The 16168-nt window shown below is 41.8% G+C and overlaps 1 protein-coding gene across 10 annotated transcripts in view; it reads right to left on the reverse strand.

The window, feature by feature from the left end:
* Nucleotides 1–496: 496 nt before the first annotated feature.
* AADAT (aminoadipate aminotransferase) overlaps nucleotides 497–16168 on the reverse strand; it is a 31069-nt gene continuing 15397 nt past the window's right edge. For 9 of the 10 annotated variants that reach the window (XM_065596572.1, XM_024100886.3, XM_024100884.3 and 6 more), the window contains 7 exons: nucleotides 15499–15581; nucleotides 13956–14052; nucleotides 12823–12884; nucleotides 10591–10655; nucleotides 7413–7519; nucleotides 6721–6822; nucleotides 497–5377 (listed from right to left, as the gene is read on the reverse strand). In XM_065596572.1, coding sequence (XP_065452644.1) covers nucleotides 5336–5377; nucleotides 6721–6822; nucleotides 7413–7519; nucleotides 10591–10655; nucleotides 12823–12884; nucleotides 13956–14052; nucleotides 15499–15581 — 558 coding nt within the window. In that variant the 3' untranslated portion in view covers nucleotides 497–5335. The remainder of the gene's footprint in view (nucleotides 5378–6720; nucleotides 6823–7412; nucleotides 7520–10590; nucleotides 10656–12822; nucleotides 12885–13955; nucleotides 14053–15498; nucleotides 15582–16168) is intronic. The other variant, XM_065596574.1, reaches the window with a different exon arrangement.

Below are 16168 nucleotides of genomic sequence, written 5' to 3' on the forward strand. Positions count from 1 at the left end.
AAAATATGGCCCTACATGCCCAAGTCATTTTGGAAAATGGGAGTCAGCCAACTAACTCACTTAGAGGGTTTGAAAAATGTTCCCTAGATGTATTATTTTTAGTTATTGTGACATTTTTGCCTTCCACTGAAGCATTCTGGGCATTACCAGGTGGATCTATGGTCTAACCAGTAAACTCAAAGTTATGGAATACGAAACTCTTCCGGAATATACATAGGAACTACTGGACTGAATCAGACCATGCTCCATGTAGTCCAGTATCCCACCTCTGTTAGTGCCCAGTACCAGAAGTTTTCAAGGAAGGTGGAAGAAATCCCTTTGCCAAACCTGAGGTCAAAGATCATTTCTTTTTTTCCATATGTACCCAAATTTATAGTCCAAAGTTTATAAGCTAAGATACTAAACAGCTGTTTAAAGTTAAAATTTCCCAGACCATAACAGAGCCTGTTAATATGTACAAGTGTATAAGATTTGAAAAAGAAATAGTGTCCAAACATTGCACAATAAGCAACAGATCTTTAATCACTAATCATGTCAGTGCAGTTCAGGAATATTCTTTAGGAGAAGCATCTATAAGACCTTTAGCCATCTTCATAAAGAAAATATATGAACTTTGGACTAGCCATCATGAGAAACAGGAGGTCTTAGCGTTCCAAGTAGTAATTTTAGAATAACTACAAAATAGTAGCAATATTAACTAACATTTACAGAGCACTTTTCATCCAGAATGATATGAACTGAAACATCCCAAACCATACACAAGAATAACTCCATCCTCTCCTGAAATACTGCCTCTAGTGGGCTGTTCAAAAACAGTTCAATCAGAAACAGAAAACAAAACAAGTTAGGAAACAAAGTCAAGTAGTTCAAAGTCAGATAAATCAGTGCTCTTAATATGTATCCTGGTTTATTTGTATCCACATTTTAAAGGTGTAACTGAAGATATCTGCAGCTACTATATATGTAGAAAATTACATATGAAAACTTTTAAACCACATAGATGAGATGAACGAGTATTAAAGTTAATTTTTAGAATAGTTTTGAAATAAAACAGACTGGAATTTACCCAAGGAAAAAAGACAAAACTGGATGAGTCTTCAGGAGAAACACATTGGGATGATGATCAGGAATTATCTAGCACACCATAATTATCCAGCACAATCTTCCCCACCCCCATTTTGCCTCACAATTTATTAGAGGACAATCATACTGTACCTTTAAACACACACACTGTCCCCTAATCTCCTTTGTGGTCTCAAACTTTATCAGCACAATGTTTTTACACAATAAATGATTTATGCATTAATCTTAACTGTATGCTGGTGGGATTCTGGTTTTAAAATCAAGGAGCTATTAACTTAAGAGGGATGGAATGGTCGGCTAGCTAATGGTGGAGCCAAGGAACAGGAGAGTATTTGTGAAAAAATCAATGCCTATATGGAATGCATTATGCTTAATGGATATTAATAGAGTTGTGTAAATAATTTACTCGGCAAATTTAGTCTCTTTATCTGCTTGCAGAATGGCTAAAAGCTGATCATCAGTTCCTTAAATGTATTTGGTATTCTAATTTACTTCATTAAAAAAAAAAAACTTTTATTTTTAAACCCCAAGATAGTTGATTAAATAGTTTGCTGTGAGTATTCAGAACTCACTATTTGGCCTTTGTTGTTGCAGTTGATCTCATAGGTCACACAGTAGGGCCAGAATAGATAACTCAAAATCAAGCACCCAATGGGGCTTTGATTCTTTCAGGCTCAGAGAGGCTAGCAATTTAGGCATCAGACAAATAGGATTAGAGAATGAGGAAAATTTTATATTTTTTCCTTTCTGAGTCATAGGCAACTTGCCCAAAGCATCTTTCCTGTAAAAGTTAGGCTACTATAAGATTTATTGGCTGCGTGCAAAAAATAAGTTTTTAATTTTTTCTTATTGCAGCCAGAAAATCATGAGGGGTGTATTGGGTTTTTGTTGAGAAGACTTGTTTAGTGAGTTGAACTGCCTCTGTGCCAGGGATTTGGAAAGGGTTATTATATGTGTTGGCCCACGGCAATGTGAGGCAGCATCACATTCCTTACAAAATATAGCAATTCCAGTATAAAGTTTTTATGTGGATCCTGTGAAGGTTTTAAAGCATTTTTAAAAGGTCCTTTTACATCAGAAATACATGGGGTTTTTTTGTACAGTTTTAATTCTTTTTCCTGCTGAAGACAATTGGAGAACTAGTTATATGTCAGCAGAGATCCCATGCAAATGAAACCTGTATAACTGGAAGAGGCAGCAGGGCTGGATTAAGGCACAAACAATGCAGGCCTGGGCATAGGGCCTGAGCTCCTGGTGTCACAATATGAGGCTAGAGTCTAAGCTGCTTTAGAAAATAAGTTAACCTGAAACTGAAATCGTAACCCGAGCGTAACCAATGGAATGATATCTGCCTGCCTGAGTCTGCGGCTAGCATCCAGCAAGAGGACCTTACACTACCACCAGTGCAGACCAGTTGCTGTGGAGGGACCCATTGTGGTGCTGCTGGAGGGGCTTGCCACTGCTAGCCCAAGCAAAGGTGGGGCCAAGGTGGGGGATGGGGAAACAGAGCTCCCCCACCAACTGGGGTGTGCTAAGTTCCTCCAACTGTTGAAATCCAGCGCTGCAGAGTAGTGATTTTTTTCTTTAAAACTCCCCAGCTATTTAAATACTGAGAAACGATATCCCAACTCATATCCAAATCCCATTTGCCTTATTAGTTCATCTGCCTGTAGCTGTTGCGTGATATTTTACCCCCGTCTCCAGCTGATTTCATCCAGGAACTGTTAATTCTCTTGAATGTTCTATCCCAGAAGATGAGGACTCATGCTTTGAGAAGCTCAGTGAGACAATAAGCACACAGATAACCTGATTGTCATTGTTCACTCAAGCAGCTTTGCATTTCATCAGTCAGAAAACAAAAATTCTCTTCATATTAAATTGACTATTATTAAAAAAAAAAAAGAGTCAGGCAGGCAGCAAATGGAACCGCATTTTGCTTGCATTCTGCAAAATGAATACACATGTGCCTTACTTCTGTGCAAAATCCTGCTGATAAAAAATTGACTAATACTTGGCACTTTTGATCAAACATTTTTACTCTAATTCTGTTTAAAAAAGGAAGCAATTCATCCAGAAAAATCAGTTTAAAATGTCATTGACGTTTATTTCCTTGTTATATAAAACTCATTTATTTTAATTAACTAGGTATGTCATCTCATTTCCAAAACTATGTTTTCCAAATTTCATGTGTGCTTTGAGATTTCAAATATTTGCCCTTTGGAAGCTAACAAAAAACTTATTTCATAATGTTCTAAGAATAGCCTTTCACATTAATATATGTGGTTGAGAAAAGAAATAGAGTAAAAATCTCACATTTCACTCTATTATTAATAATAAACATTTATATTGTAGTAGCACCTAAAGGGCACAACCAGGTTGGGCCGCATTGCAGTAGACACAATTAAAACATGTAGTGAATGACAGCCCCTGCCCCAAAGAGCTTACAGTCTAAAGCAAGGGTGGCCAAACTGCGGCCCGCGGGCTGGATCCGGCCCCTCAGGACTTTGGATCCGCCCCCCGGGATTGCCCCCCGTGGTGCCGCGGGCCCTGTGCCGCTCTCAGAAGTGGCCGGCACCACTTCCCTGTGGCCCTGGGGTGGGGGCAAAGGGCTCTGTGCGTTGCCCTTGCCTCCAGGCAGCGCCCCCCGCAGCTCCCATTGGCCGGGAACGGGGAACCGCAGCCAATGGGAGCTTCGGGGGAGGTACCTGGAGGCGCAGCAAGGGCAGAGCACGTGGAGCCCTCCATCCCCCCTCCCCCAGGGGCCGCAGCGCTTCCTGGAGCAGCGTGGTGTGGGGCCAGGGCAGGCATGCAGGGAGCCTGCCCTGGCCCTGGTGCGTGCTGCTGCCACCCCGGAGCCGCTTTAGGTAAGCGGCACCGGGCCGGAGCCCAAACCCCACCTGCACCCCAACTCCCTGCCCTAAGCCCCCTGCCTGCACCTCGCACCCCTCCTGCACCCCAACTCCCTGCCCTGAGCCCCCTGCCGCACCCTGAGCCCCCTCACACAGTCTGCACCCCTGCCCTGAGCCCCCTCCTGCACCCCAAACCCCTTCCCAGAGCCCCCTCATACACCCCGCACCCCTCCTCTGCCCCAATCCCTTGCCCTGAGCCCCTTCCTGCACACCGCACCCCCTCCCACACCCTGCACCCCAACCCCCTGCCCCGACCCTGCATACAATTTCCCCACCCAGATGTTTGCCCACTCCGGTCTAAAGCCATGTCTACACTACCACTTATGTCGGCAAAAACGTTGCTCAAGTGATTCAGATCAAATTAAACTGTCCCATGGCAAAGAGTGCAAACTAATTTCCTTTTATTTGTAACCAGAGTCTAATTGCATTTGCTCAGGTTTAAGTTTTCAAAAGTGCCTAAGTCAATTTACTCTGACCAAACATTAGTTAATTTGCTGGTGCAATATGATTTTAGGGTTCAGGAAGTGTTGGGTTAAGAGGATTCTGAGTGAAACACTTTCTGATCAATACAGTTTGAAATGTGCACCTAAAAATAGCATATGTATAGTATATGGTTATGAGCACAATAGCAATAGTGTAGTTGAAGTAAGAAGATAATTTACTGTACATACCAAGTATACCATTTTTAAAAATTAACTACTTTAATTAAAAGTCCTTTCCCAGCCAAATTTAGCAACGACTGCAGTTGTCACTCATGTCTCATGTCAAGTCAAAAGTTATGTAGTTCATCCCTGAGTTATTTCAAAAGTTGATTTATTTGCTAAGTAGAAAAGCTATTCCCTCCACCAATAATTCAAAATGACTGAATAGAATTTGTTCAAACCTTCTTTTAAAATTCACTTTTGGAAAAGTTCTGGTGTGAGAAGATTCAGCACAATTTTGAGGATGTTATGGGAAAATGAAGGGTGGTTTAGAATGGAATTATCTTCTTCAACTACACTATTGCTACTGTGCACATAACCATATACTATAGCTGCATTGCAATTTGGAATAATAGTCTTTTTATATGATATTGCCTGTCATAAAAAGGAGTTAACAGGTTGAACGAGATAATTTCTAATTAAACTATAGCTTTCTGCACTCCCTATCAAAAGGCATGTTCTGAGGTCTTTTGGCGATCTTCTATTCATGTTTTAAATACCCAAAGCATTCATACCAACCAAGGAAATATACACTGTATTGTGGCTTGCTCCTTAAATGTCATTATGAAATCCTCTTTTAATAAAGGTGCAGATTTTTTGAAGGGGACTTTTAATTTGCTAGATGGTTTTCATTTGCTATCTTCATACAGCTTCTTTTATAAGCTCAGCCAGCCTCTGAAAAGCCTACAATGAAAGCAAGATGGTTAATGTTCACATCCCAGCATTAGATAAGCAGGAAATATGCTAAATCTTAAGTAGAATTTCTGAAACTATTTTAACCACAGGGGAACCCAGCTGTATGAAGTCTTAGAACTTTATTGTAAAGCTTCGTGTTCCCTATTCAATTTGATATTAATAGTGCATTAAGTGTTCAAGAAAGTGAGGAGAGCTTCCACTTAAATAATCTGGCATGTTCTTTCAACATAAAAAATTAGAAGAAAAGATGGAGTTCTTCTGAAACAGAAGGACAAATATATGAATCGACAAGAGTACTGTTATGTCACCTCACGGCATCTATAATCTAGTGGGCATTAATGAAGCCTAGCAGAAGGATTTTCATAACTGCAACAGTAACACAGAGGGGTATAATCTCATACAGGAGAGAGAAAAGGAGGAAGAGAGGTGTTATATATCATGTGCAATGCCAGCAAGATGCATTTTGACTAGAGACAATATGATTGTGAAATTCTTTAGGTAATGATGAAGGGATGACCAACAAAGGAGAAGCATAACTAGACATCAGCTACACACCTTAATGACTGAAGTAAAGTAAGACCAAAGACATGGGAAAATTCTCAAGGCACCTGAAACAATGGAACGCTATACTCTGGGCAGCTAATTGCTCCCCACTCCCTCTATACAATGATGTGTACTCAATCACAAATAAAACCATTATATCCAAGATGTTCTTAAATAACACAGATTAGTTCCGAAATCATGAAGTATAGAGAGACTGAATTAGAGGAGAGACCATCTCCAATGTGCTACTGACTACTCAGGAGAAACTGAATGTGAGAATAATGGGGAAGCCTGATACTGGTCATCTTGAGCTAGTTTAATAATAAGGAATCGGTACACAGAAAACAGTGGAGTAAAGGGAATTAGATTTGAGGATGGCACACTTTGGGAAATAAGACAGGTGGTTGCTCCTATTCACACTAAATGAGTAGCTACACTTGCACTGACTTCAGTGACAGCTGCATCAGCGAGTGAGATCTGATGGGAATAAGTAAAATTGAAGAAGGCAGGTGCATCTTAAGAGACACTAAAGGTTCAGCACACTACAATTCTTCTAGATAAGAATATGTGCAAGGAACAGTTAAGAAAGTTTCAGAAGTACTGCTCAAACAGTACTTATCAAAACAAACAAACAAACAAAAGCCAACTGGAAATGGAAAAGAGAGAGATAACTATACAATATAGAGATCTGGTTAAAATGTGTAGGGAAAAAGTAAGGGAGCAAAACAACAATTACTGCATGAGGAATATTCTTTTCAGGAACGTACAGCAAATCATACTGCACTCACCTGATCCATCTGGGCTGGAGAAGACAGAGAGAAAGAAGCTCTGACATAAGAACTAGGAACTGAGCTATCAATGTTAAATGCTCCCCCAGGAACCAGTAATACCTAAAATAAATTGATTAGCCATTTAGTTACAAATTTCTTCTTAATTTAAAAAAATATTAAATAGCTCATTGCTGAATAATGGTCTCACAAAGAGGGTTAATCCATTCCTTCCTTCCAAAAAGGGAAGGCAGACTACAAAAACTGGAATCAAATATTTCACAACAAAAAGACAGAACCTAGTTATTTGACTATAGGCACGTTCTATCTTATCATTCTCGTGCTTTATAAGTATCAGAGAAGTAAATCTCTAGTTTCCTTTCTGACTCATAAGCTAATGTCTTTGCGTAACACTTGTCTGTACAAATTATTGAATAAACTACACTTAATTTCTCTTATTAAAATAGAAACAATGGATAGTTAGGCTAGCTCTCTCTCTCTATCTGTTTTGAGGCTGAACTAAACAAACATATTAAAGATGTAGATTAACCATGCAGATATTTCATTAGTAAGGAGAGTTATTAGAATATGTTACTATATGCCTGTTCAAAATTTGCAGTCCTAATAATACACAGTTGGAGTTGCACTCAAATAGTAGTTTATTTAACCCTTCCCTCCCACTACATTTTAAGATCAGCAGACATTTTCCCTACTTCTTTCTGCAAAGCTTTTTCCATGATCAGCTGTTGTGTGTCAGAAACTCCCTTAATTTTAATCCATAGAAACATGCCAGCAGCAGGAGCATGCCAGTCTGCCAGACCTGGAGAGAGAAAACAGAAAAATCAAACAAAGATACGCTCTGTGCCTTCTGCAATGGATACACCAAACACACAAAGATAGGGTGAAATCCTGCCAACAATGAAGTCAGTGGGACTTTTGCCATTGATGTCAATGGAGCCAAGATTTTACCTGCAGAATTTAAGGTCCCCCCTGACTAAAGTAATACAGATGTAATTCAGTAATGCTGACACTACTTTGTTCTATGGTATTTTTGAAAATGGATGCTCTGGATTCTCTCTCAGTTGGATTACAGACTGCCCAATAGGTAAACTGAAGGTACAATGATAGGCTGATTTCTGAAAAAAATAACTAAACACATGTAATCAAAACATCCTTTTTAAATGCCAGCTCCTTTAGTACCATAATTACCATAAATGCAATCTTAATGTGTTGCATAATGTAGACATGGTTAGAAAGAGAATTTTTTTTCATTTTTTAGTTAAAATGTTATGTTTTTCCACATAAGAAAAGAAGGGAAGAACACAGAAAGGAATCTTACTGCTTTAGTCAGCAGTTTTACTGTACACATTCCCTTGTACCTCGAGGCAATCTTTGATTGTTTTTTGGCAGGACAATAATCCAAACACTCCTGATTTTTTTGGCTCCAGCTTTATTGCATGTGTACATTGTATGAATATGCTGGGTTGTTTGTTTCACTTGCCATCTGCCCCTATTCCTATTAGGTACATTTGATCATTACCAGCAGCTTAATTATAAACTACTCTATAGAATAAAGACCTCTCACAGAATACTCCAAAGCCTCAACTTGCTAGTTATGTCAATCTTCATAAAGTAAGAAGCCAGTTACTTCAGCAAAAGGAAGATTTTCATGCCTTTAGCCTTTTCTGCTAAATGGCTTTACCAGATTTATTTTAATTCTTTAGTTTGGCTGGATAGGTGAAGGTGAAGATACTCTTACGGGCCTCACCACCATGTATCTGAGCAGCTCCCAAAATTAACAACGAAAACTAACAAAATTCTCTTTCCTCTCCATGTACTGTAGCAGCTTGAAAGGTAGCAGAATTGCAAAAGGTATTTTTGTTTTGTTTTCTCCTTTTCTCTCACCCTCACTTCCCTCTATGACTAAACTGTGAGAAGAGTTGGTCAAATAAAAGGGGTTTGCATTTGGTTCTGAGTGCAGTGAGGCCCATGGTCACTCTTCGCTCTTGAGGGAGTGAGTTCCATGGGCAGAGAAGAGGGATGTTCCAGTGCTCAGGATGCTAGCTTGGGACTTGGCTGGGAGACCCGGGTTCAGTTTCCAGATCTAAGGTTATGTCTACACTAGAGACCTTACAATGGCTGTACCGATGCAGCTGCGTTGCAGTAAGATCTCTCACGCAGCTGCTCTATGCCGACGGGAGTAGCGGTGGCTATGTTGGCGGAAGAAGCTCTCCCGCTGACATAGTGCTGTGCACACTGCCACTTATGCCGGCAAAATATATGTTGCTCAAGGGGGTGTGTTTTTTCAGACCCCCTGAGTGACATAAATTTTGCCAACGGAAGTGGTAATGTAGACATGGCCTAAAACAGGCTTCCTGTGTTCTCTTGGGCAAGTCACCTAGATTATGTCTACACTGCAGTAAAAGATGTATTCTTAACTTGGCTAAAAGCAGCAAGGAAGACACATCAACTTGGCTTTTAACTCAGGTTAGCAGTTTGAGTTCAATCCCAGGCTTCCCTATAGGCTTTAGCTCGAGCTGTTAATCTGAGCTAAAAGCCCAATTGCTGTGTTTTCATGGGTATTTTAAGTCAAGTTAAAAACCTGTTTATTTATTTATTTATTTATTTATTGCAGTGTAGACTCTCCCAAAGTCTCTCTGGGCCTCAGTTCCCCATCCTGTAAAAGGGGGATAATAATGCTTCCTTACCTCACAGGGGAACTGTAAGGGTAAAGATGGTGAAGCTCTCAGATACTATAAAAATAGGGGGCATATAAATACCACAGATAGATGGGTTAGGTCCAGCTCCTGTGAAAGTTTCAGTTCCTGCTCTCACAAGTTCCTACCGGCTGACAGGTTCATGGTTCCAGTGGAACACAGCTGCTGCTGGAGATCTTGGTTGTGAAGGGAAAGGCAATCTCTTAGATAGCTATTGCCATGCCATGCTGGGCTCTGAATATCAGGACTCAGGTACTGATATTGACTGTGTTATTGTATCTCTCTATAAATACATCAGAGAGATAAATACCAGGGAGAGATAGGAGTTAAGTTCAGTGCCAATGTGGACACAAGAACAAATGGCTATAAACTGACCATCAACAAGGTTAGGCTTGGAATTAGCCAAAGTTTCTAACCATCAGAGGAGTGAAGTTCTGGAGCAACCGTCCAAGGGGAGCAGTGGGGGCAAAAAACCTAATTGGCTTCAAGCCTGAGCTTGATAAGCTGATGGAGGGGATGGTATGATGGGACTGCCTATGATGGCATGTGGCCCATTGGCGACCGTAAGTAGCAAAAATCCCCAACTGCTGAAGATGGGACACTAGATGGGGAGGGCTCTGAGTTACTAAAGAGAATTCTTTCCCTGATATCTGCCTGGTGGGTCTTTCCCACATGCTCAGGGTCTAACTGATTGCCATATTGGGGGTCGTGAAGGAATTTTCCCCCAGGTCAGATTGGCAGAGACCCTGGGGTTTTTTTTTTGCTTTCCTCTGCAGCCTGGGGCACAGGTCACTTGCAGATTTAAACTAGAGTAAATGGTGGATTCTCTGTAACTTGAAGTCTTTAAGCCATGATTTGAGGACTTCAGTAACTCGGTCATGGGTCTATTTGAGGAGTGTATGGGTGAGGTTCTGTGGCCTGCAATGTGCAGGAGGTCAGACTAGATGATCACCCTTCTGACCTTAAAGTCTATGAGAATCATGTTACTCCTTTGCACTGTGATTAACTATCACAATCTGTTACAACCTTGACAGCTCATCATGCACTATTTGTGCAATTCTTTAAAAATGTTTGTCATTAAGGTACAGCTTTATACGTAGAAAGAGGTACTGTAAATTAACAGGAGTCAGAGAAAAACAGCTTGAAAATATAAGCTGTGTTTGCATTCACTAACCTTTTAACCACTTGTCTGCTGCAGCAAGCATTGCATCTCGCTGGACCCTATAGAACTCCACTACCCTGGAGACAAACAATTCAAAAAATTTTATAGATAGATATAGAGAAAGATCCCATCTGAGCTAAATCCACAAATGGTTAGGTACAAATAACTTTATACAACTGCCATATGCCTATTACAAAACTGTGCAGATTATGTTACGCTGCCCAGTGCTGTGGGACCTTCAGATAACAGATCCTAACATTGTTCCAGTTCCCTGTGATGCTGGTAAACCAGGTGCCAGCTCTTGCCAAGTTTGTAGTTGTCAGCTGAGCACTGACAAAGTCATAGCTGAAAACCAAACCAGCTCATCTGTTTGCTAGTTTTGTTCAAAATAAGTATTAGTCTTATAAGAATGTATTTAGTGATTAGACTCTATGAAATGACTGTAAGTAGCTGCATGCATTAATATCAGTTGTAATGTCCGTAACCCATGCTATAAGGAAATATGTAAGTTTGGCTTTATAACTTTGAAAATGTTTGCTCTGAACTTGTGAACCCAGGCACAGGAATCATCCCCCCATACCCATTCAGGAGGCCTGTCAAGATTAAACCAGGCATTAAGGAACATCACAATACAAAGGATTGGTGGATGGCTCTATCACACCTTGGAACTGCTACATGCAAGGCAGTTACTCATGGGCTGGAAGGCTAAGTGTAGAAGATAAAAGATGGTCACAAGAAAATTGTTCATCTCTTTACTGTTTGAACACACAGGGCCAGGGACACTAAACTCAGGCAGAGATCCCTAGGGGCTACCCTTGGGTCCGCCCTGAAAGACATTTTGAATTGACAGATTAGTACATCTCTGTCATCTTTAGAAACCGTAGATGGCAACTCATTTGTGCATATGTTTGCTTGCTTTAACTTGTAAGTAAGTCTTATTTCTTTTTCCTAATTAATAAACCTTTAGTTAGTTTATTACAGGATTGGCTATAGGTAAAGCTATGATTATGCCACGGCGGTCACGGAAGTCACAGAATCTGTGACTTCTGGAGACCTTTGTGACATTGGGGCACCACTGCAGCCCAGCCACCGGCGGTGGTAGCAGTGGACCCTCCAGCAGCATCCCAGCTGCCACGTGTGGCAGGGGACCCCCACAACTGACCAGCCACCACCGGCGCTGCCCCCCAACTGCTGCGGGCAGTGGAGGGACTCCGGCAGTTCTCAGCCGTGCAGGAGGTGGGGTCCCCCCAGCTTCCAGCCCTGCAGGGCAGTGGGGGGACCCTGGAGCTCCCCAGCTGGTGGCGAAGGGACCCCAGCAGCTGCTCAGCTACCGTGGGCAGTGCCCTCCCCCCCAGCTCCCAGCCCTACAGGGCGGCTGGGGATCTCCCCCAGCTCCCAGCCACTGCGCAGGGGGCCGCAGCTCCTAGCCACTGCATGCAGCAGGGCAGTGTGCTGGAACCTCATTTTGTCAGGGATGTTTTTAGTAAAAGTCAGGGACAGATCATGGTTTCTGTGAATTTTTGTTTATTGCCCTGACCTGTCCATGACAAAATCGTAACCTTAGCTATAAGCATTGTTTTTGGTGTGAGATCTAAGATACAAATTGACCTGAGGTAAGTGACTGGTCTCTTGAGACTGGAAGCAACCTGAATATTTTGTGTGTTTGTGTGTCAGTCAGGGCCGGCTCCAGCATTTCTGCCGCCCCAAACAAAACAAAACAAAAAAGCCGTGATCGCGATTGCAATCGACGGCGGCAATTTGGGAAAAAAAGCTGCGATTGGTGGCGGCAGTTCAGCAGCAGGTCCTTCACTCCTAGAGGGAGTGAGGGACCTGCTGCCCCCGAATTGCCGCAGATGCCGCCCCTCTCCCTTGGCCGCCCCAAGCACTGCTTGTTAAGCTGGTGCCTGGAGCCGGTCCTGGTGTCAGTGACCATTTAACATTACGTCCAGCTTGTCTGGGTGGCAAGATAGACTGGAGAGCCCAAAGGGACTGTCTGTGACTCCATGTTATAGTGATCCGGGAGTTCACATTTGTTACTGGGTTGGTGAAATCTAATTATAGAACATACCACTAGTTTGGGGTGTCTGTCCTGTTTTAGACAGTCTGACCTAAGGCAGGCACTAACGGTCGTGAGTCACTCCAGACAGCGTGACACTCCCTTTAAACATTATACTTAGAGACATGACAGTAATTAAAAGAGAACCAAACCCCCACAATATAGTATATTGAATATAAGGGCACTACCTGTCTACGTGCTCCAGGAAACCCTTTTCTCCCCACTGCTGAAGAAGCTGTGCAATCATAAGCTACAGAAATAAAACCCACACAGTAAATCCCATTCTTTAAACAGGATAGTCAGCCACCAAACAAAAGCTTTTAAAAATGATATTAATATAATATTAAACATCCTGCAAGGGCAGAGGTCACATCCTTGGACTCCTGGAGCCATCTCTTCCTTTACCTTCAAACCCCTTGGTAATACAAAAAGTCCACCAGGAAACCGGCAAAGGGCCATTAGGAAGCCGGAGATATAGCAGTCCCATAAGGAAATGGAAATATTAGGGAGTCTGAAGGAAAGAGGAACGGATAGGGGAAGACAAATGTGGGAATTTGGAAAGGAAAGGGAGGGAAACATATACAGCTTTGAATTTAATACATGCTTATTTCCTTTATTAGTCTCCCCACTTTTATTCTATCTCCATGGTGAAATTGGGGAGCTGAAAAGAGGGTTGGGAGTGCAAAGTCTAATTTAAGCTCTGGGCAGAACTTTAGGGCTGACTGTGATAGAGGGGGGGCAGGGCTCAGGAATGGGTCAATGATGACCTAGTAGGCGGGGGGAGAGGGGAGGATATATTTCATTCTACCCTAACACACCCTTTGAGCACTGTCTGGAAGGGAAGGGGCAATAGATAGCATGCTACTTATACAGCACCAGCAGTGTTCACCAGTTCGCCACACTGACTTATAAGCACTGCACCAAATAAAAATTCCAAATCCTCTCCATTTATTCTGCAGCTCTTCAGGATGGGATTTTCAAAGGAGCCTAAGGCCATAGAGCACACAACTCCCATTGATCCCTAACTCTGTTAAGCCTTAATAACCTATTACATAAAAGTAAAGAGAGGCCTATACTTTGGAGCAATGTTTTTCACATCTATTAGAACACCCTCCAGACAAACCTTGGTCTTCCTCTCTGCGTTGTTCTTTCTTCCCTTGGAAGAATTTGTAATATAAATTTTCCTGAAAGCCATGCTGAAAAAATGGCCAAGGATTATAAAAGCCTTTTTGCCCCTCCTCTCAGGGAGTTTGAAAAACCATTTTATTTTTATAAATACAATTCGGGTAACACCTTCCCAATTCTCGGAGATGGCACTTGCCTGTGTGAAAGTGCTGGTGTGCATTGTTGAGACTTGTATATGCAGAATAACTCTGTCAATAAGTGGTTTGGGGCCAGTTAAAAAGCCTATTCTCAACCTAGGGGAAAAGAAGAAGAACATTACTACATATACAGTCCACTAATCCTTGAAATTATATCAGCAGAGAATTTGAGCCAAAATATGGCTATCGTCCAAACAGCAACTATGGAAAATTGGAACCTTAATGGATCTGCTCCCTGTGTGTATTCAGAGTCACATCTGCTAATTCGAGTTAAAAGGGAAGAGACTGGCTTAATAATCATGAAATGATTTTTTAAAAATGTTCTTTGGTTATTACAATTTGCCTTGTAGTTTCTGAGCTTTTAGGGCATACGTGGGTCACATTTTAAAACTTTTCTCTGCAATCATAATGGCTAGGGAAAAAAAGCAAGCTGAGATTCTCACATCACCACAAGTTTACAAGAGCGAGTCTATCAAACACCAAATAGTGTGAAGTTGGCAACACAGTGTTTACTATATTTACTTCCATTTAGCACTGCTAGTAAAGAGAATGAACAGAATTGTTTTTGTGTTCATGCACTAAAAGAAGCTTTATTCATATTGTCAGATTCAAACAAATCCTTGCTTGACTCTGATTCCAGGTTGAGTTTGCAGTTAGAGGAAAATAAATGGAGTAAGTTTACACATGTCTTTGAATTACAGAGATGGAACTACATGACATCATTTTTTGTAGGGTCACTTTTCAAAGTGCAACCATATTTCCATCATATTACCTTCTTTCTTTATTTCATTAGATTCTCAGGGAGAGCTCACAACTCACTAACTGCGAGGCGAGGATTTATGTAGCTTGCTAAGATTCATTAAAAGTAATGTACACTACAGCCAGAAAATTAGGACTGAGTGCAAGGAGTTGTGAGGAGTGGAGAACAGACTTGCAAGTCCCCAGCAAAAGATGGTGGTTGAAGGAAAGGTGTAAAGCTAGAAGAGAAGGTGCCCAAGGAAAGAGCCCTGTTATTTCTCGTGGACTGTAGAAGAGAGGATGACAACATGCCAAAAAAGTTCTGAAGGAATGGTCAGGGAGTCTAACGCCTCCATCATAGCCCTCTAGTTTAGGGAAAACTGAGGACAGGTTGTGTGTAAGGACAGGCTGTCATAGGAGACAGTGGCTTCAGAGGCTGTCAGAAGGGGAGTGGGCTCCGGTGACCATGTATTACTCTGTGTTTGCACAGTGCCTAGCAGAGCAGGGCTCTACTCTTGGTTGGGCCCTAGGCCCTAATGTATTAAACATGATTAATAGGTGACTGCCAGGACATGGAGGGAATGGGAGATGAGCAGGTCGTGAACAGTTGAAGATCTCAGTGCACTTTGCAACAGCGGGTAGGTCACTATTCGCATATTACAGATGGGAAAACCAAGGCACAGAGAGGCTGAGTGACTTGCCTACCTTCACAAAGTGAAGGTGCAAACTCAGGACTAGAATCCCATGTCTCTTGACTCTGCAGCCTGTGCTAACCAGCAGGCGACAGTCTGAAACAGACCTTACCCAGAGGAGAGAATTTTAGAGAAAGAGTCAGTCCTGATAACTCGACCATCAACATCCATTGAGAGGAAGGTTGGAGCCCAAGGCTTGAAAGAAAAGAATGAGAGTTTAAAATTCAAGTAGCTAATAAGGCTTAAACCAAGGCTTTACTTATTACTAACCAAGACTTCAGTATTTCTTGACTCAAGGGGTGATGCATCATATGACAAAATCCAGGTTTTGGAGATGCACAACTAGTATCAAAGTCCAGTACCTGCCTGACAAATGATTGTTTAGAGTAGCACCCTATTGTGGTGTGATGATAGGGTCACCTGAATGTCAGGAAAGAGTCAATCAGAAATTCCTTTACCTCTAACCCCGCACAAATGCTAGGTGCTGGAGTTTCTACCTGGAACTATGATAGGAGGTCAGAGCCAAATACCCAGCTCTCTGTAAAAATACTTTTACTGAGTGGAGGGGAATATGTTCTTTAATGTTTTCCCTAAGAGGTGCTCCTCAGCTTGCAGTTTCCCTTTAGGAGAAACTGGAGGACATCCCTCAGAATTGGGGATTTGGTAAGATCACCCTCCTGAGTTCAGCACAGATTCTAATTCCCAGAGCAGAAGTTCGGCTACTATATTGACAATTTCTGCATGCCCACATGCTTATAAGAGTTCCATGCAGGCATTCAGTT

The sequence above is a fragment of the Chrysemys picta genome, chromosome 5 (assembly GCF_011386835.1).
Source record: "Chrysemys picta bellii isolate R12L10 chromosome 5, ASM1138683v2, whole genome shotgun sequence".
NCBI lineage: Eukaryota > Metazoa > Chordata > Testudines > Emydidae > Chrysemys > Chrysemys picta.